General features: G+C 39.9%; 3 protein-coding genes across 3 annotated transcripts; 2 read left to right on the top strand and 1 right to left on the bottom strand.

The window, feature by feature from the left end:
• The first annotated feature begins 1,617 nt into the window (after positions 1–1,617).
• Positions 1,618–6,775, top strand: LOC127767583 (protein phosphatase 2C 70-like). The gene is made up of 13 exons (XM_052292963.1): positions 1,618–1,842; positions 2,893–3,070; positions 3,215–3,382; positions 3,489–3,664; positions 3,790–3,948; positions 4,376–4,513; positions 4,577–4,638; positions 4,792–4,927; positions 5,457–5,551; positions 5,803–5,918; positions 5,999–6,128; positions 6,221–6,275; positions 6,348–6,775. The coding sequence occupies exons 1-13, from the start codon at positions 1,711–1,713 to the stop codon at positions 6,486–6,488; spliced, it is 1,686 nt and encodes a 561-aa protein (XP_052148923.1). The 5' UTR covers positions 1,618–1,710; the 3' UTR covers positions 6,489–6,775.
• Positions 6,776–6,938: 163 nt separating this feature from the next.
• On the bottom strand, positions 6,939–9,453 carry LOC127767584 (uncharacterized). The gene is made up of 6 exons (XM_052292965.1): positions 9,251–9,453; positions 8,824–8,918; positions 8,307–8,386; positions 8,068–8,117; positions 7,847–7,959; positions 6,939–7,468 (listed from the first exon to the last, which is right to left on the bottom strand). The coding sequence occupies exons 1-6, from the start codon at positions 9,405–9,407 to the stop codon at positions 7,100–7,102; spliced, it is 864 nt and encodes a 287-aa protein (XP_052148925.1). The 5' UTR covers positions 9,408–9,453; the 3' UTR covers positions 6,939–7,099.
• A 237-nt stretch (positions 9,454–9,690) lies between these two features.
• Positions 9,691–14,532, top strand: LOC127765932 (RNA-binding protein Y14B). The gene is made up of 4 exons (XM_052290908.1): positions 9,691–9,982; positions 11,075–11,211; positions 12,561–12,703; positions 14,098–14,532. The coding sequence occupies exons 1-4, from the start codon at positions 9,727–9,729 to the stop codon at positions 14,153–14,155; spliced, it is 594 nt and encodes a 197-aa protein (XP_052146868.1). The 5' UTR covers positions 9,691–9,726; the 3' UTR covers positions 14,156–14,532.
• The last annotated feature ends 4,583 nt before the right edge of the window (positions 14,533–19,115 follow it).

Consider the following 19,115-nt stretch of genomic DNA (forward strand, 5'->3'; position numbering starts at 1 on the left):
ATCAACTTAAACCAACTAGAAGGAGAACTACTTGATGCTACAAATAAACCATATTTATTAACAATATAGTTCTTTAGAATTTGTTAAAAAAAGCGAGTAAAGATTCTATTAAAAAGGGACAAAACAGCTTACTTCTAATTTACACTTGATTTATTAGACACATTTTCCAAACAAACTAAATCGAACTTCATTCTATATAATAAAGCGATCATAGATAATTATTTATACAGATGTATTAAATATTATATATTTTAAAACCTAACAAATATCTTGAAAAATTATCAAAGCAAAATACCGATGAACAGCGGAGGCCTCACCTGATGTGTCTTATTAAAAAATAGTACTTTTAAACATGGGAGGTGTCAGCCTATTGATATTCTGTTTATATATATTCAAACGCAATGTACAATATATGCTCGCGCGAATGCGCGGGCTACCTTCCTAGTTATTCTAATATTTAGTTGTCGAACTTTTAAAGAGCTCACCAAATTTTATCATAAACGATAGATATTTCTGAAGGGAGGGAGAAACAAATATCTTAGGGGAGCACTACATTTTTTTTTCTCGATGGTGCGGTAACACTGGAAATACACCACACCAATACACGCGTTTTTTTTTTCTTACAGGGAAAGGGAATTGTATTCCTCAGCTAATAATTACTCACGGTCCAATGTAACAAACTAAAGCATTGTACTATTTCTCCATTTTAATAAAATTCAGGTAGGGAAACTCTCCCAAGTGATCAGTCTGAAAAAAAGACCCGGTAAAGATTCGGACCAGGCTTTATTTGCTAGGGTGTGACTTATACTATTGCTGCTTTTGTGCATAGCGATTACGGAGTACATGTGTATCCTTATACAGTATTTATCTCTAAAATGATTTTCATCATTAAGATGATGTCAACAATACAGGGAAAAACAAAACTCATGCGTCTAGCAAGTCTAGGGTAAATTACCTTAAAAGAACAATATTTGATTACCTAACTATATTGTTATCGTAGATTTTTTGCACCATTTTTAAAGAACATATTTTTTTTTCAAAATTGTCTTCTATGAAACTAGTTAAAGCACTTGTTCTAAACTATTCATTCCGTTTCACAATGCAATACTTTCTAGCATTGTCTACACTCATAACATCCATATGAGTGTGGACAAAGCTAGAAAGTCTTGTTATTGTGAAACGGATATTTGTTTAGTTTATTTCTTAAAATAGTTGGTTTATCCGAGATAATCGATACTAATAATTTAGCGGACAATATGTTCAAACAGGATAATAGGATTACGAGGAGAGTGTACGGCAGTGCAATTGTTGACAAAACAATAATTTGTGAGTAATAGATAAAACTACCACTAGCAAAACAAAGATATTTACTACATCCCGGTTTTGGGGATAAAGCCTGAAGATAACAACAACTTGTAGAAACTAAATGCTTTCCAACACAAACCTACAAAAATAAATGCAATGGTATTATTAATAATCGATAAAAGGGAAAATAGTAAACGTGAATAGTCACGTGTAACATGTATAAACAGAGGGAAAAAAAAACCCACACAAACTCGGGAATTCATAGCACAAAAATAGCGTCCTCCGGAGAGGAAAAACAAACAAACAAGTCAAAAAAAAAAGGGAAAAAAAAGAGCGAAAAGAAATTAAAACAGGAGCCCGTGTGCGTCGCGAAGCATTCGCCATTCGGCACCCCGCGACGCGACCATGGCCATCCCTCCCCTCGCCGTCAGCGGGGTCGCCGTCGCCACCCTCGCCGTCCTCGGCCTCGCCGTCTTCGCCTGCCGGCGGTGGCGGCGGGGCGCGTCCCCCGCGCCCCCACCTCCCGCTTCCTCCCAGGTCGGACCCCCCGGAATCCCTCGATTATTTTTTTTTCACCAATTTATTTGATCGCCGTATGAAATGGAAACATTGTCGAGTGGTGATTTGTACTTTCTTGTGGTGGTGGTGGATCTTGGTGATGTTCGTTACGAGGGTACTGTTTCACGAGCGATTTGATTTTTGAGGTCCTTGGATTCGTCCATGGCGTTCTCTCGTTAGAATATACTACACCAACACAGAACCATGAGCGAGGGGAATACCGTGGCCTGCTCCCAGCCCTAGATTGTAGCTGCTGCCTTGCATTGAATGTTGCATTGGTGGAGATTCGGCGGTAGCTTTTGTTTTCTGCTCTGATATTTAATCCAGCATGCATATTTGATTGATGAATTTGGTGCGTTTGTTAATTTGGTCATCGACAAGGCAAATTGCAGCTTGATAGGAGGAGGGGGGGATTATTGTGGTATTGCCCAAGCTGCAATGTTCTTAGATGCAACTGGATTACTGGACATAAGATTGTTATCTTTGCTTCTTTAAGCTTCATTTCCGACTCTTGGTTTGTCAAAAGCATAAACAGTAAATACAGCCCGATGAAATGGATGTGATTTTCTTTACTTTAGTCAATGTTTTTCCATTTTTGTACTTCAATCATTTTTCATGATCTTTTACTTATATTATACTTTGCTGTTTTGTGTTAAATGATACATTGTGTCCCATAGTACTCTCAATCTTAAGGAAATTTGGTCGGCCTAATCTTTGGCCGGCCCGGCAAGATACGTTGTGTCCCATATGGTTGGATATGGGTAGCAACCACTTTTCCTTTTCCTCTATTAAGCTTCCTGGTCCACTGGAACAACTGGCACTAAGCCAATGAAGCCCCCACTGTCTTACTTTTCTGCTAAGAGCACGGAATGCTATGTTTAATCTAAGCGCACTTAATTTGTTTTTAGAAGATATACAAGATTTTTCTGTCGTAATTCATTCACATACGAATGTTATCACAAACTGTAATTAATAAAACCATTTACAGCAAGTCTGTTTTATCTAATTTATATTACTTGTTGCTTGCAGGATGATGATATTAACATGCCTCTCATATCTGACAATTTGGATGACTATTCAGTCTCGAGCAATAGTAGTACTGTCGATGAATCAGGAATTCGGATTGATAGGATTATCACTTCACCTAAGACTCATGGCATTGTTGGAAAAGGGGCAACCTATCCCACTGAATCTCATGTTATTGAAGGTGCATATACATTTACACCCAGACTTTCATCATTATGTTATACAGCATCAGTCTTGTTTTCATTTCCTCTTTTAGTAATATTCATCTTATTTACTAACAATCGTCATAAAATTACAAAAATAATCAATTCTTTGGTTTGTGTAGGAGAAACTCATGTAATTGATGTTACAAACAGTAAAACGGAAGAGCTCTATTTGGGAAATACGCTTAAGCGTCCAGCTGTGGCAAATGGGCCAACACCTGATGTGAAGCACATAAGAAGGGATTCTGGAGAGAGTAATCACAATGGCACCATTCCTGACATTATAGTTGGTAAAAAATCCCTGAAAATATTTAAATATTCGAGTGGTCCATATGCTGCAAATATTGTTGTTAACATGCATATGCTCATGTTTATAATCATTTGCTAGAAGTGCAGGAAGCAACCTAGCTTTGGAGGTCATAGCTGGCCCATCTCATGGAATAAACCACTATACGCAGTCAGGTAACAAGTCCATGCTACCCGTGACTCTTGGAAGGGTTCCTCCAAGTCATTTGGTGTTAAAGGACTCAGAGGTGTCAGGAAAGCATGCACAGATTGACTGGAATGCAAATGTAAGTTGTGAAGATCTAAGCTGTATCTAAAAAAAAAATTCATATGACCTATGTACATACCTGCAAATATCTTAAGCCTTCTTACATTCCCATCCAATAAAATTATTATTACTCTTTTATTGCAGAAACTCAAATGGGAAATTGTGGATATGGGTAGTCTAAATGGAACATTTTTGAATTCCCGGTCAGTTAATCATCCTGATGTTGGATCTAGGCGTTGGGGTGAGCCTGCTGAACTTGCAGATGGTGATATTATAACACTTGGGAGTTCATCAAAAGTATCTGTAAGTTATAACCGCTTTTGTTTTTCAGTGTGTCCTTTCAAGTGTACTGAAGATTTTTATAACTAATTTATAGTAGAATTGGTCTTTTATTGCTTATGGTCCAGCATTATTATTCATCTGATGGTTAATACTTTTATGTTCACATATCATTCTGCTTGAAATGAAACCCCTGTGCATTTTTTTTTCATATAATCCAACTATACCTAATTCAAATTGGCAAACATGTTACCACACTCGGCTTTTCTGTTTTCTTGCTAGCTGTTGACATTTCAGTTCATATGCTGGCCTATTTGGTTCCACATGTCTGCCATGCCATAGAAACTGGAGCATATATAAAAAAGAAAAAAAAAACTCTTCAACATATGTTTGAAATTTGGTTGTATCTATCTTTGAAGAAAGCAATTCCCTGATAGCGCTACCGTGCTAGGTCCAAATTGAGCTACAAAACCAACAACCTGTAGGAGTTGGTATAGCATCTGATCCAATGACAGCCCGTCGAACTGGGAAGAAACTTCACATGGAGGATGTCAGCTGCTGCCAGTATCCTCTTATCGGTGTGGAAAAGGTATGTGAATGATTAGTTTTTGTGCAAATACTTGAGTGGTTTCTGTTATTGATTTTTACACAGTTTGGGCTATTTGGCATATTCGATGGCCATGGAGGGGATGGTGCTGCAATAGCTGCCAGCAGGTAAGCTATTTCTGCCTATTTGTTTGATCAAGTGCAAATCATGATGTTATCCTAGAATTTGGACATTCGTGTATTAATTACTATAACCGTTCTTGATTTTGAGTTTGATATGATTATATACGTGTTGAACTGATGACCCCCTTTGTTGCCTAGGATTCTTCCACAGAACATTGCAAACATTTTGTCTCAACAGGAAACAAAAGAAAGAGTTCTTTCATGCCATAGTGCTTCAGATGTTCTTAGACATGCCTTTGCATTGACTGAAGCTGCACTCCATCATCAGTATGAGGTTTTCCTTTTATCTGGATTTCTCGTGTACTATATTTTTTGAACTATGTTGCTTAATTTCTTGTCTGGTAGTTTCATAACTTGATTAAATAAATATCATATGTTTGTTACAAGGTTTATCTATACATTTGGTTGGTATAGAATTTGTTGGACGAATGTTGCTACATTGTATGTTTGTTAACTTTTTTGATCAAATGATGTGCTACTGCAATTTCTTGTCCTTTACTTGCCCCTGGATGTGTAAAATTCATCACTTGCTGGTTTTCTAGATTTAAAAGTTTAGCTCTGATTCTTAATTTGGTTTCTGAAATGTATACATGAAGCGAAGTCTCTTGCAATTTAAGGTTCCCATGATTGCCAGGAAATATTTACCGAAATTATGAGTTGAGTCTCCCATTAAAACTCCTAGACTCCAGATAGTCTTTCTAAGGCTATATGCTGTACATGAAGTCTAGTGGGTCCTTGGAATCCTCTGTTTCTTGAATTGCCACCTTTTCAGTAGGCTTACCATGTTTTTCTATCTTTTCCAGGGCTGCACAGCAACTATCCTTCTGATTTGGTTCGACCAGAACGAAGATTGCTTCGCCCAATGTGCTAATCTTGGTGACTCAGCTTGTATTATGAGGTAATTAGCATCTTTTCTGTTCTCGAAGACACTGTACTATTTGGTTTTCTGTAGCACTTGCTTCCTCGCAAAGAAAAAAAAACCCACTAGCAGTCACTTGCTAGTATAATGTGAAATACACCATAATTGAAATTTAAATATTGCCACCCTATTGTATATTAAACTGCTATACAATAGCAATAAAAAATGATTTATAAGGTCCTCTTTCGTCAAGCTTTGTAATACAGCAATAATTTATAAATTGTTGCCAGTGTCAATGGGGAAATAATTACAATGACCGAGGATCATCGAGTAGTCAGTACAACAGAACGAGCCCGGATGGCAAATTCAGGACAACCCCTGAAAGACGGTGAAAGCCGTATATGCGGTATATGCTATATTGCTATCTTACATCAGCTGCAGACTTGAACAATAATGATGACACGATCTCGCTGTTTATTTCCACAGGACTAAATCTTGGCAGGATGCTTGGGGACAAGTTTTTAAAGGAACAAGATTCACGGTTCAGCTCTGAACCATATGTGAGCCAGGCAGTTCGCATGACAAAAGCATGCTTAGCCTCTGCCCTTATTGCTAGGTATCAAAACTCCCCATCTATGATTGTCATGCTTGCTAATGTAATGCATTACTCATACATTTCATAACGTGCGCTTGTTTGCTCCTTTGCAGCGACGGGCTATGGGATGTTATTAGCGCGAACAGGGCAGCGCAGCTTGTCCTTGAGGTAACTCATCGATCGGCTTCAACCTCATGGTTATTAAGTCGTGGTGTGCTGATCTTTTATCTCATTTTTCAGGGTAAGCAGAAGTACAGCGAGCAGAAAACTTCAGCAGATAAAGTAGCACATCATGTGTTAAGTGAAGCTAGGAAATTGCGAACCAAGGACAACACATCAGTAATATTTGTAGACCTGGACACTCTGAGAAGTGATCCCTGATCCTGAATCCCCAATTGATTTTGTCAGGTCCGGAGATCGTCCTACCTGCTGCTCGAACAGTTGAACAACACTATTTCTTTTGTTTCACTGGTAGTTAATATCCTTTGTCAAAGTTGAGCCAGGTGCTCCGGTGTTGCAGAGGATGAATGCTACAGTTCTCCTTGTATGCAAATACCCAGGGAGCCCCTTGTGCGGTTATGCCTGTAAATTGTGAGTGAATTGGTTAAAAGAAATGTTTATGAACTTTAAATTCTGGAGTTCCATCACATGGTTGGTCAGGAAAAGAATCTCTTTTGAGCTTATCCTGTGTAATATGCAGAAATACCAAATCGCATGCAGCCAAAACCAGAATAGCAAGACTGCATCTCCTATCTATATATACCATTGTAGATTGTGCTCAGTTTACAGGTTCCGAATGAGTGGCAAAATTTACAGGGAACATGGACACTGTTTTGGCAAAACTTGTACATCACTATGATATATATCCGTTGCAAATCTGCAATCTGTCCTCATCACCTACACATACAACAATTGGTACTCGAGATACAGAGCTCAGCATTACAATCTGTGCCATCACCTACAGGAGATCACTGATATTGCTTGACAATTCACTATATCTCGTCATTGCAATCTGTTTCATCACCTAGAAAGTACAAGTAGTGGTCCTCCAGAGACCGATCCTGTGGCAGCACATCTTGCTCTCTTGACACATGCGAAGTGGACTCCTTAAGTCTCTGAACACGCAGCCTGCTATATGCGTCAATGTTCAGATGTGAGACCAAGAAGAGCTCTACCTCAGCGACAAACCGCTCCGTTTGGCCAAGGAGGAACGGCCTGGCAGCTTCCATGAGCAAGCTCTTGAATTCTTCCCTCCTCTTCTCTGGTGGAGCCATCTTCGAGGCATGCCCCTTCTCTTGCCTTTTCATGAAAGACTCGATCACACCATGGATGTGGTAGATAAAGGCGTCAACATTTTCATCCTGCAAAACCCAGTATTACAATACATTGCAGCAAGCAACACGATAGCAGCACGACGATTATATAACATCGTAGAATAATCACAAATTCTCAACTCTCTACGACACTTGAAAGAATAATAGAAACCATCATCATGCTCCCAAGTCATGTGCACTTGAGTGCGTAAATCAAATCCAATTTGTACTAAACTATAAGAGTAGATATTATTCCCAAGTGTGTGTTTCAGCTATGATCCATGAGTAATGGGTAAAATGAGATTGTCAGATAATGCAGATAAGAAGAGAAGCCCTAATTACACACAGATAAGAAGATAATGCAAGTGCGACCCTTTTAAGCTATGGAATAACCGTGTGACAATATGCAGTACTGTATGTATGTACCCGTGTAAGAGCCTGTATTTCCTGTCTTAGCCAGGTTTGAAGCCAAATGTTCTTGCGAAGATACTTGCGTTGCTTCCAGAATTGCTGAACGCTGGAAGTATTGCCTATAATATCTGTTCAGTTGAGCACACGTCAGTCATATAACACTAGATTCATAGATAGATATCTGGAACAGGTTCTAAAAGTGTGAGCACGGACATAACTAAAAACCAACACTATACCTCGTATACTATAGAATTGTGTAATCAAGTCGTGTGCATCTGAAAGATGTCTGCACGAGGAGGAAAATGAGCTTAATATACTTATTGAAACATGTAACAACAATATTTAATTTACAATGAGAAGAGTGGCATGCAAATGGTCTCCATCGCAGAAATAAAAGAAAAATGTCCGCTCGTTAACATTAACTACAAAAAGCGCAGCACTGCACAACCAGATGGAGGGAAGGAGATAACTGGACCTTTTTCTGGGGTCCTGATTTATGTAGTGCCGCTCAAATGATTCACCATTAAAACCATGTATAATAGACACATTCACGGTCTGCAAATGTCACAAGGGACATATAATCAGGATTCAGGACCTCAGGGCACAGTCTCAGGTGAACAAAAAATTTGCCGGGCAGTGAACAAAAAAGGGGTCAAATTTATAGATATAGTTGACTGCATCATCAATAGATAAATGTAGCAGCACCAAAAAGTAATGGCTGGTATGGTGTGTTCTCCACATTTAAGCTTTCCTAGAAAAACACCCAAAGCTAGCAAATTAAACAATATTCAATAGTGGCGTTTCATCACGTTCAAAAGCGTTTTTTTCAATCAACATATGAATGGGGCATAGGTTCATATGGTTTCTGTCAGAATTCACTTGAAGATGATAAACTATCAAGCTAAGAGAAATGTGGTGAGAATGGTATCAGACAAACAGAATGTCCTGTTCCTTTTTGGAATAACTATTGGAACCAGAGAAAATGAGTTCACCTTGCAAAGGGGACATTGCACTGATGATAAAGGTTCGGCATGCTTGGTCGATACAATCTTTACCCACTGGCATATGCACTTGTAACAAAAAGAATCTGCACAAACATTATGACTCTAAGAAAATGAACTTGAACAGATGAAAGGCAAGTGGTGATTTCAAAATACAGTAGATTTCTGTCCTGATTCCAGCAATGTTTCTCTTGATGAACAAAACTGAAGCAAATTAGTTAGAGGCCATCAAGCAATTTCGCAGAAACTTCACATCTTTTGCCCTCTACTTAAGAGTCGTTCAAAGATTCTATCCAAGATAAGAATTCTTACAGAATTGAAGAGCTTACACATAATTAATTATTAAATACCCTATGCGGAGCAATCTTAAGATCCGAAATAAAGGATAATTAGAGAGATTCTGAGAGGAGAGACTAACGGAAGCAGGTGTCGAGGTACGCCTCGTCTAGGAAGGAATCGAGGCAGATGGGGCAAGCACAAGCAGCGCTCGCTGCCGCCATCTCCCCCTCCGCCGTGTTGCCGCCGCTACCACCGGAGGAGGATGCGGCGGAGGGAGAGGTCGCCGCCGCCGCCATCTCTGTCCGGAGAAGCCCCCCGGGTGCGAACTAGATGCGATCTGGACCGTCCGTTACCGATCAGAGATCAGACGGCTGGGCTGATCCGACCAGTGGGCCCACATCTAAGCCAGCAGCCCAGCACTAGTTCGCTTCGAGTTAATTAACGAAATCTCAAGGGATCATTACGCAAATCTCCCTCCTTAATTACCGACTCTCCGCCCTCGTAATCACGCGCTAATCCGTCGTTACCGCCTATAAAACCACCACGTCGCCACCTCCGCGGCGCAAACAGTACACGCTCTCCTCCTCCTCCTCGCTGTCTCCCACTCCCATCCCAATGGCGGCGGCGGCGGAGGACGTGGAGTTCGTCGACTACGACCGCGACGAGGAGGAGGAGGAGGACGCCATGGACGAGGACGATCGGGGCGGTGGCCGCGGCGGGCGCGCGCTCCCCGTACCCCACATCGTCTCCCAGGGCGTGATGCGCTCGCGCGGCCGCCTCCTCGGCCGCAGCACCTCCGTGCTCGCCTCCAACCGCGACCGCTTCGACTCCCTCGCCGATGCCGGCAACCCCGGCCACGGCCCACAGCGCTGTGAGATCTCCCTTTGTACTTCTATTTTTTTTTGGGCGTGAGCTCGAGTTTGAACTTCTCGGTAGGGTTTTGTGCGCTATTTTTGGTCGGTTTGCGTGTGATTTACCAGTTAGTGTCGCGCAAAATCCGCGAGGGATTTGGTGAGCTAGGATTTGTTTGGTGATATTTGGCTAGGGTTTAGGGTTTTTGGTACGGCTGCGCTTGCGGCTTCCCGATTGCCACTCGATTGCGTGCGCACTCCTGTTTGTGGTGCAGGCTTTCGATTTTATTCAGGGGAATTGGAGCCATGTGATGCTTAAGCTAACGATCCAAACTAAATCGCTGCCGGTGGACAGTTATATGCTGATATGGTTGTGGGAAAAAAAAACAAATGTATAATTGCAATTGATACTGATTTTGTGGTCCTGAATGCTGAGAACCACATCAGGTTCTACGCTGATTGAGTGAGTTTCCATGCTGACAAGTGACAACTACTACCATCAGTAGAATGATTGTATAATTTTGCACGCTGTGATCTTTCGTTCTTCTGTAGGTTTCGTAGTTGTGTGCCTTTGGCAGGCATGCCTTTTCTCCCCAATGTCCTTGATGGCGTTGGAGGAAATTAGACCATTGTATTGAAAGTTACTTGGGACAAAAAAAATTCATTGCAGCGAATGCATGACATCAATTAGTTTGAGCAGCACCATGAGATGCAGTTAAAAGGTAGTATAAAAACTGCGGGTTGATTCGCGATGACTGATGCAAATTCATAATAACTTGGTTCTGTCTTCTGTACTGCGTGTTCAGTGATATGGTAGCCCAGGTAGCTACTTGCATGATAAGGTTCCATCGTGGTATACTAGAAACACCAAATGTACTTAACGAGATGACTTTTGAGAGAGAACAATGAAATGTTGCAATTGAGCTGTGATGCTGAGGGTTATCATAAGAATATGTTTGGTATCTGTCTCAATAAAACACACTGTCACATGCCAGTACTGGTTCTGCATTCTTATTCGCTTTCATTCTTAAAGCTACTTGTTTTTCATTGGCAGTGATAATCATTAATCAATTGTCACGCTTGTTTTAATGGAGAGTTTTGCTGAATTGTAGCTATTGAAGGATGGATACTACTGGTCTCTGGAGTCAAAGAAGACGCGGAAGAAGATGATCTGTACAACACTTTCAGTGATTTTGGTCATGTTAAGGACCTACATTTAAATCTGGGACGCCGCACTGGATATGCCAAGGTAAAATTGATATTTATTCCAACAGGCAGCAATTCAATACAAACTGCTAATGCGCAGCAACCACTGTGGTTATACATAACATTATAGGAGTATTTACTACTGGCCTATATAGGCTTCTTAAGGTCTGTTTGGGACCTATGTGCATTGTAGTTTCTTTTCCATGCAGCTTCTGGCAGTGAGGGCTTCCCATATTCAGTTAATTAATCTGAAGGGCATGGTGTGTTTGATATGCTGAATGTAATTCCTTGAATAATAAAGCTTCTGTGTTAATTCAACTTAGCACAACCACCTTAAATTTACTTTCAACCATATTCTCTTTCGCTAACGACTCTGTCAGTATTCCTTGGAGTTTGGGTAACTATTTATATCCTGTCTCTGCATCATCATTTTCCTTTTTTATTTGCAGGAATATTTCTTGAGGGACTGCTATGAGAATAGTTGAAAATTTGATTTATGCTGTTTAGAAACCTTCTTAATCGAAATCATATCAAATGATGTTCTCTGAGTTTCATAAATGGCCACTCACTTTCTTCAACCACATTGCTTAGCTTGTTTGGATTGATTATTCATCTTGTTTCTCCTATTTTTTATGTGATATAATTCTCAACTTTGATTTAGCATGGTAAAAGTTGGATTACACATTTTGTAATTGACCAACATGAGTGTATTGCTCAAGTCATTTTACTTGATTACATCAAGAAGATATTAGTTTATTCTGATAAAACTGCACCCATACTAATCTAAGGTCTCTGGATGACTTATATAAGAGAATCTAATAATGGGGGCAATCTTGGAGCACATGGTGTTAGAAGTCATGTACCTGATGTGAAATTAGATTTTCCTTCTACTGTGATAATTTAGAGAAATGTCTATTTTCATATTAAGTCAAGAATATGCACTAGTTTGGTTCTGCCAGAATGCTAGATTCTGGTACAATATGGCTAGTTTACCCCAGAGTACACATCATTTAACATTCTTACAGAACATAAATGGTTTATGCACCACGGTGTGTTTACATGGTAAGGGTTAAGAGGGGTGTTGGGACTTCCAATTATTTCGTATTGTTTACTGTTTGAAATGATTTGATGGCTTTCATGATGCCCTGACACTAGTTTCATTTCCCAAATACTTTGCATCCAACTGGTGTCCATCTCCTGATACACGATCCAACTTATCAACGTTTTTATCTCCAAAATTTCGTGGATCCAAGACTATTTAGTGTATGCCTAGCACATTTATAGATCTAAGTGAAAAACACTGTTTTTGGATTAGTTGTATATGGAAATATCTATGTTTCTTTCTCACAGAGCTATCTGATTTCTGTTCACATCTGTTCTTCTGTCTAACAGGGATATGCATTAGTTGAATATGAAAGTTTTGAGGAAGCACAAACTGCAATCAAAGCAATGAATGGGACTCAGCTGTTAACAAGGACTGTCTATGTTGACTGGGCATTCAGCAGAGGTCCTATACAGAAACTCACCAGTACAAGGTGTGTTATTAACCATGCTTTTATCTTTTGCATTTGCTGGGATAGGTGATTTGTTGTGTTACACTGGCATAGGGTTTCATTTACTCCACAATCTCATCACCAAACAATGTCTTGTTCTTTTTTCTGTTTGTTCTGAATCTAAAATTCTAAATCTAAATTTCCTGGCAATTGCCCTTTCGTGAAATCTTGCATGCAAGATCTGTAACTGTAACATATTGTTTCATATTCAGTGGCTATTTTTTTCCTATCCTAGTGGCCTGTTTATTTGGTTTGGTTTGATCTGGGATTTGCATAAGCAGTTCATCCAGACTTGTGGAATTTTGACATAATTAGACTCGTGTAAACCTGTTAACCTGGAAGACATTACCTATGTTTCATACTCCCTCCGTTCTAAATTAGATGTCGTTTTGACTTTTTGCTTGCAACGTTTGACCATTCGTTTTATTTTAAAAATTATTGTAAATATAAAAAAGGATAAGTCATATTTAAAGTACTTTTGATAATAAAGCAAGTCAAAAACAAAATAAATAATAATTTCATAATCTTTTGAATAAGACGAATGGTCAAAAGTTACAAGCAAAAACTCAAAATGACAACTATTTTGGGACGGAGGTAGTAAGTTTTTTTCTGCAGAAGGTCCAGTGTTTGTGAACTCAGACTATCACATCTGATCTAGGTTGAGTGTTAACTTTATTCGATCTTTGGTGTGCAACTTCAACCACTATTTTTCTATTATAATATAATGATAATATCTAATAAAATTATAATATTGTAAAAGTACTTATAAAGTAGTAAAATATACCTATATGTTTTCTACGCTTTCAAACTATATATTTTTAGAGATGATGGTCAAAGTTTCAAAAGTTTGACCGAATAAAGTCAACAATATCATATATTTAAATACGGACGGAGTACTAAATAGTCCATCACCTCTAGCTCTATTGCTGTATTTCCAAATTCCAACTACTTCGATAAATTGATGGTGGAAACAAGTAGTTTATATTTGTGGGAGCAGAAGTGTTTTTGTTCTCTTAGTTCCGTGATTATGAGTAAACCGCAAATGATAATTCACTGTTTCAATAACCAGTCTGAGGTAATGATATCTGAGAAGAAACAAAGTGAGTCCAAACTCTGACCTATTTCTTGTGAACTCCTACTACGTACAGTATTAGACAGTAGCGTTGAGGAAGCGTTATCTGAGCCTGATCTAAACTGCAGCTAGTGCAATGCCCCATTCTCTAGACGTGGAACTTCTGTCTTAATAATCCTCTGGATTAATTGAGTGCAGATTTGTATTGTGTAACAGGAATTCAGATATGGTGCTGACCACTTCTGGCTAGAAATTTTATACTCTTACTCTGTTTAACCTGCTGACTAGTTTGTCTCCCTGACAGGCCATTACATCGGCGATCTCGGACTCCACCTCGCAGGCTTGCTGCCTTGACATGTTGACTGGGAGCTACTATGTCCGCAATCCTGAATGTTCTCGGTCTGTGTTTTTTGATAGATGGTACGAACGTAGTCTTAACCGATGTATGGTGTGATATATCTTCCAGATCCAGCCCCCCTGAGTCTTGATTCTGCTATCCTTATATATCTGCACTAAGTTTGATCAACTTTGTTTGTTGAACTATGTTCTCGGTTGCTGGCCTGTGGTAGAGGCTGTTGTACTGACTGAGTACGCTAGCTAGAAGGTATATTGTGTAGTGATGACGTTGAGATGGAAGTGTCTGCCGACTTAAAAGCCTACTACTACATTTTAAGGAAAACAACTTTCGTAGAAAGAAAAAATGCTCTCTTTTGCTATTGTTTGCTATTGTCTAGTTCGTGCTTGTTCATTTTGACAGTAATAAGTTGTGCGGTATGCAGGCTAAATTTGCAAGGTGCAACCACGTCAGTTTGCCTGGTTATAACTGATGCTATTGTTAGATTCAATTGTGCAAACCATTACCGTTTCCTTGCAGCATGCAGACTTGCTGAGATTCCACCGCGATCCTATTGTTGCCGTCTTACGATGCTGTCAATACTTGTGGCCGTATCTATCTAGTTGTCGTTTGCAGGTTGCAACTATAAATACCCATCACATTTGTGCTATCTCCTCATCACTTTGGTGGAATTTGAGCGTTCCAAAAAGAGGGTATCATGATTGTTTTACCACGGGAAGCGGCGTGGTGGTTGTCCAGCCAGTAATTTTTGCTTTCTGGGTCTGTGTCTGTCTCCATCCATCCATCCATCCTCTCCCCTCTGATATCGGTTATGAGCTACTCCCTTCCTCGTGTAACGTTTGATCGTTCGTCTTATTTAAAAATTTTTATGATTAGTATTTTTATTGCTATTAGATGATAAAACATGAATAGCACTTTATGTGTGACTAATTTTTTTATTTTTTTCACAAATTTTTCAAATAAGACGAACGGTCAAACATTGAACACGAATATCCACGGCTGCACTTATTTTGGGTAGCAGACGTGCGACTGTGCGAGAGTAATGTCCTGTGATCTGATGGTTTCCACTGCAGCTGCGAGCCTAACCATCCGAGTGCGCCGTCCATGCTTCCCTGCGGTATTATTGCCGACCTTGACCACGGTGCAGGTGCATGCCCGTCTCTCAGGGAATTAAATTTGAAAATTTATTGTTCATTCAATTTTTTTAAAAAATATTCGGGATTCAAAATCTTTTGCACAAATATACCATCGGTCTCGCACAACCATTGCGCACGTGAAAATGACGTTGCGGCCGGTATCGCACAGTGAAAGTGCGAGATCACGCGGTCTCGCTCAAACAATCAGCGCTATCGCTCAAACAAACAGCGAAACCGTTCCTTACCGATTTAATTATCCTGATTAGGGATTTTAATAATTAATTAATCCCTAATCAGATAATTAATTACTAATTATTAATTAATTGTTAATCAAATAATTAATTACTAATCAAATGGAGCCCATTGAACAGTGTGGCTGATTGCTTGAACGGTCTCGGTCTCGCTCTTTCAGTCCGTGAAACCGCGCGGGCTCGTGCTATTGCCGCGGGAGACCGCCCGCGACGTCATTCCTGCGTCATTTTCGCGCAATGGTTGTGCGACACCGACGGTATATTTCTGCACAAGTTTTTGCATCCCGAATATTCTTGAGAAAAAATTGAATGAAAAGTATATTTTCAAATTTAATTCTCTCTCAGGTGATCTAGCTGGTGCATACAACTTAATATGGCCTAGTTAGTGCCTCTTCCATCCTCAAATATACTAGCAACTTTTAGTTACATGTCTAAATAACTAAATTCATAGTTAAAAGTTGTTAATATCCTGGGGACCGAGGGAGTAGGACAAATTAAACGCTCACTTTACTTATATCTCAATTTCGAGAGCAGTGTTAAGAATAAACGTGAATCGTTCACTCTTTTTTATCATATTAAATTCTCCGAACAAATAAATTAGTCGGTGTATACAACTCAATGGTAGATAAATCAGTTGGGTATACAACACTCGATAGTGGTCACGGCGCCGATGGAGTCGTTGGTCCAATCAGTCTCAGGTTCTATAGGTAGGCGCCTGTACACTGTACATGTGGAAGTGCGGCGAACCTGACGCTTGGGCGCGCAATAGTGGAGTTGGCCGTGCAGATCGATCCATCCCATCGATGAATGCGCGGAGTCGCAAAATTTGAAACTAGAGCACGTACGCACACGCCGCAGGAGACGATCTACCGGTAGGCAGGGGCGCAGGGCACACGCTGTCCACAAGCCTAAGCCGGCGTCTCGTCTCGTCTCGTCCTGCAGCCCTGGTGGCTGCTCCCTGTCGCTCTCCGATTCGTTGCCGCCGCATCCCATGATTGCTCCGGCCACCACCATACCATCCATCTCCATCTCCGTCTCCATCTCTCCACGCGCTTGCTGCTTGCTACTACTACAAAGTCACGTCGTTTCTATCGTTCTATCCATATAGTGCCACTAATCACCCATGAATCGATCCATCGATTGATCGATATACTCTGCTAGTAGTAGAATCCAACGTCGGCGTCCCACCACCAGACGATATATCCGCCGCCGCCGCGGCTTCCCAGTTTCCGATCAGACAGGCCGGTTTCGCGGGGGAATTAATTCGATCCGCGCAAACGGATGACGGTGACGCGCTCCGCACCACGGCCACCCGCGCCTCGGGGACCGCTGCAAAAAACGCAAAGCCATCGAGCTATATATATATATATATATATATATATATATATATATATATATATATATATATATATATATATATATATTAGTTCTAAAATAATTCTTCAAACTTTCAACTTTTCTATCACATCAAAACTTTCCTATATACACAAACTTCTAACTTTTCCATCACGTCGTTACAATTTCAACCAAACTTTTAGTTTTGGTGTGAACTAAACACAACCATACTCCATTTGATTTGGTTTGCTGAGTATATTCGATTTGGATTTAGATACCGAGTTTTAATCCATTTTGGAAAAAAACAAAGAGACCGATGAAAGTAGAACGCACTGAGATACACTCAAGTATAGAGATAAAAGATTGTGTTGTTTTAACCTCGAAATCTCGTGTTCAATCTCCTACACGTTTATAATTTCTTCTTAAAAATATTTGGAATGACTTCAAATCTCTCTCAGGTAGTCTTTCATTTGAGTTGCTTCTCTCCTCCCCTCCCCTGCATGAGCCTTCTAGCTACTACTACTGTAGTACCACCACTACCACTACGGCTATGACCACTGTGCGTTGATGCGTGTGTCCTAAGTGCTTTCACTTTACTAATACCCCTACTACTACTACTACTACTACTAATTAAGGTAGGAGTAGTCTTTATAAGCGTACGTGCTTGCCTGATTGGGCAGCCTAGTTTTGCATATCCTCCCAAATTGGGGAATATATCGATCGACTGTTTCTATACTTGTTTCTACCACCAAATGTGCTTAGTGTGTGCTTACTACCTGTTGGCGCCAACCGTACTACATGGCGGTTTTGGCTTCGAATGAGGGATATACGTAGTACGATGTAAAGTATACTTATATATCTATATGCCTTTTTTTCATTAGAAGCAACCCGTCGTCTTCTTCCCTGCAGCCACCGGTTTCATCTCAGCTCGGAGATTATTCCGATGAACCGGAAAGTGATCACGCGCCCATGCTGGCCTGCCATTTTAATTTGTATCTTTTCTGTTGGTTAATTTAGTTAAGAACATTGTTAGTGGGACGGCGAAGGACGTACGTCTCCCTCTCTCTGTCAACATTGGACGTACGTAATTAAGATTGTCAACAACTTAGTTGATTTGTTGAATGCCATCTCGGTTGATATGACCATGACATGTCACCTTCCGATCTGCCCGGATATACACATCTTTATGTACGGTACATCGAGATTTTCATTGCCGAAAGACGACGACGACAACAACAAAAAGCATCCACGCGCGGCTACTAACTTCTCAATAGTATATACTTCTTTCGTCCCATAGAGATATGACACAGCTGTATAATATTCTCTATTAGATTTATTTTTTTAAACGGAGAGTATGGTCGATGGAGAGAGTATGGTCATATGTACATATGTTATGGACTATATAAAAAAAATCTTCCGCTCATGGCTACTAGCTTCTCATTAATATACACTTCTTTCATAAAAAAAAACATAATATGGAATGTGACACAGTTGATACTTATATCACGTCCCGTATTTAAGTTTGTTTTTTACGGAATGGAGAGAGTATACATGGTCCTATGTTGCTGTCGACTATTTCTCACTCAGAGTTAAAGATACGATCTGGCATGACATGGTGATTGTTGCACACTTGCACACATAACCGATGACACAACCTTAATTGAGATGTGGTAACTGTTAACATGTAGTAGTAGTATATGCCAAAAGACCTGTCGTTGATCTGTTTTCTACGCCATGAAAACGACTTGACTCCTTTTCTCCAGCAGCTATGAGAGATCATGCATCAGAGAGGTCAACGAAATTATTCCTGTTTTATTTGTACGTAGCGGTTTGGCTGGGTTTGCATAACACTATAGCGCGTACTGACTACTGTAGTACAGTATCTAGTTGAGCCAAAAGGAACAGTTAAAAGTGCTACTCCCTCCGTCCTATAATATAAAAGGTATTTTGAGTTTTTGTTTGCATTGTTTGACCACTCATCTTATTAAAAAAATTGTGCAAATATTAAAAACGAAAAATTTTGCTTAAAGTACTTTAGATAATAAAATAAGTCAAAAAATAATAATTCTAATTTTTTTTAATAAGACGAGTGGTCAAACATACAAACAAAAACTCAAAATACCTTATATTACGGAACGGAGGAAGTAGCTTACACGGTGTAGTACAGTGGCAGCAGTACGTCGTCTGTTGGCTCTGGTCAACTGTACCGTTATATATAAAGTGTCACTCACTTTGAGAGAAAAAG

This window comes from Oryza glaberrima, chromosome 3, assembly GCF_000147395.1.
Source record: "Oryza glaberrima chromosome 3, OglaRS2, whole genome shotgun sequence".
Taxonomy (NCBI): Eukaryota; Viridiplantae; Streptophyta; class Magnoliopsida; order Poales; family Poaceae; genus Oryza; species Oryza glaberrima.

What these genes read in the sequence shown, in the direction of transcription:
- LOC127765932 (XM_052290908.1), top strand. Translation starts at nt 9,727, where the DNA reads ATGGCGGCGGCGGCGGAGGACGTGGAGTTCGTCGACTACGACCGCGAC. An exon ending in GCCGCACTGGATATGCCAAG is followed by an intron (nt 11,212 to 12,560) that starts GTAAAATTGATA and finishes TCTGTCTAACAG; the next exon opens with GGATATGCATTAGTTGAATA. An exon ending in CAGAAACTCACCAGTACAAG is followed by an intron (nt 12,704 to 14,097) that starts GTGTGTTATTAA and finishes TCTCCCTGACAG; the next exon opens with GCCATTACATCGGCGATCTC.
- LOC127767584 (XM_052292965.1), bottom strand. Translation starts at nt 9,407, where the DNA reads ATGGCGGCGGCGGCGACCTCTCCCTCCGCCGCATCCTCCTCCGGTGGT. An exon ending in TGCAATGTCCCCTTTGCAAG is followed by an intron (nt 8,387 to 8,823) that starts GTGAACTCATTT and finishes TGACATTTGCAG; the next exon opens with ACCGTGAATGTGTCTATTAT. An exon ending in AATCAGGACCCCAGAAAAAG is followed by an intron (nt 8,118 to 8,306) that starts GTCCAGTTATCT and finishes CTCCTCGTGCAG; the next exon opens with ACATCTTTCAGATGCACACG.
- LOC127767583 (XM_052292963.1), top strand. Translation starts at nt 1,711, where the DNA reads ATGGCCATCCCTCCCCTCGCCGTCAGCGGGGTCGCCGTCGCCACCCTC. An exon ending in CATTCCTGACATTATAGTTG is followed by an intron (nt 3,383 to 3,488) that starts GTAAAAAATCCC and finishes CTAGAAGTGCAG; the next exon opens with GAAGCAACCTAGCTTTGGAG. An exon ending in CTCTTATCGGTGTGGAAAAG is followed by an intron (nt 4,514 to 4,576) that starts GTATGTGAATGA and finishes ATTTTTACACAG; the next exon opens with TTTGGGCTATTTGGCATATT.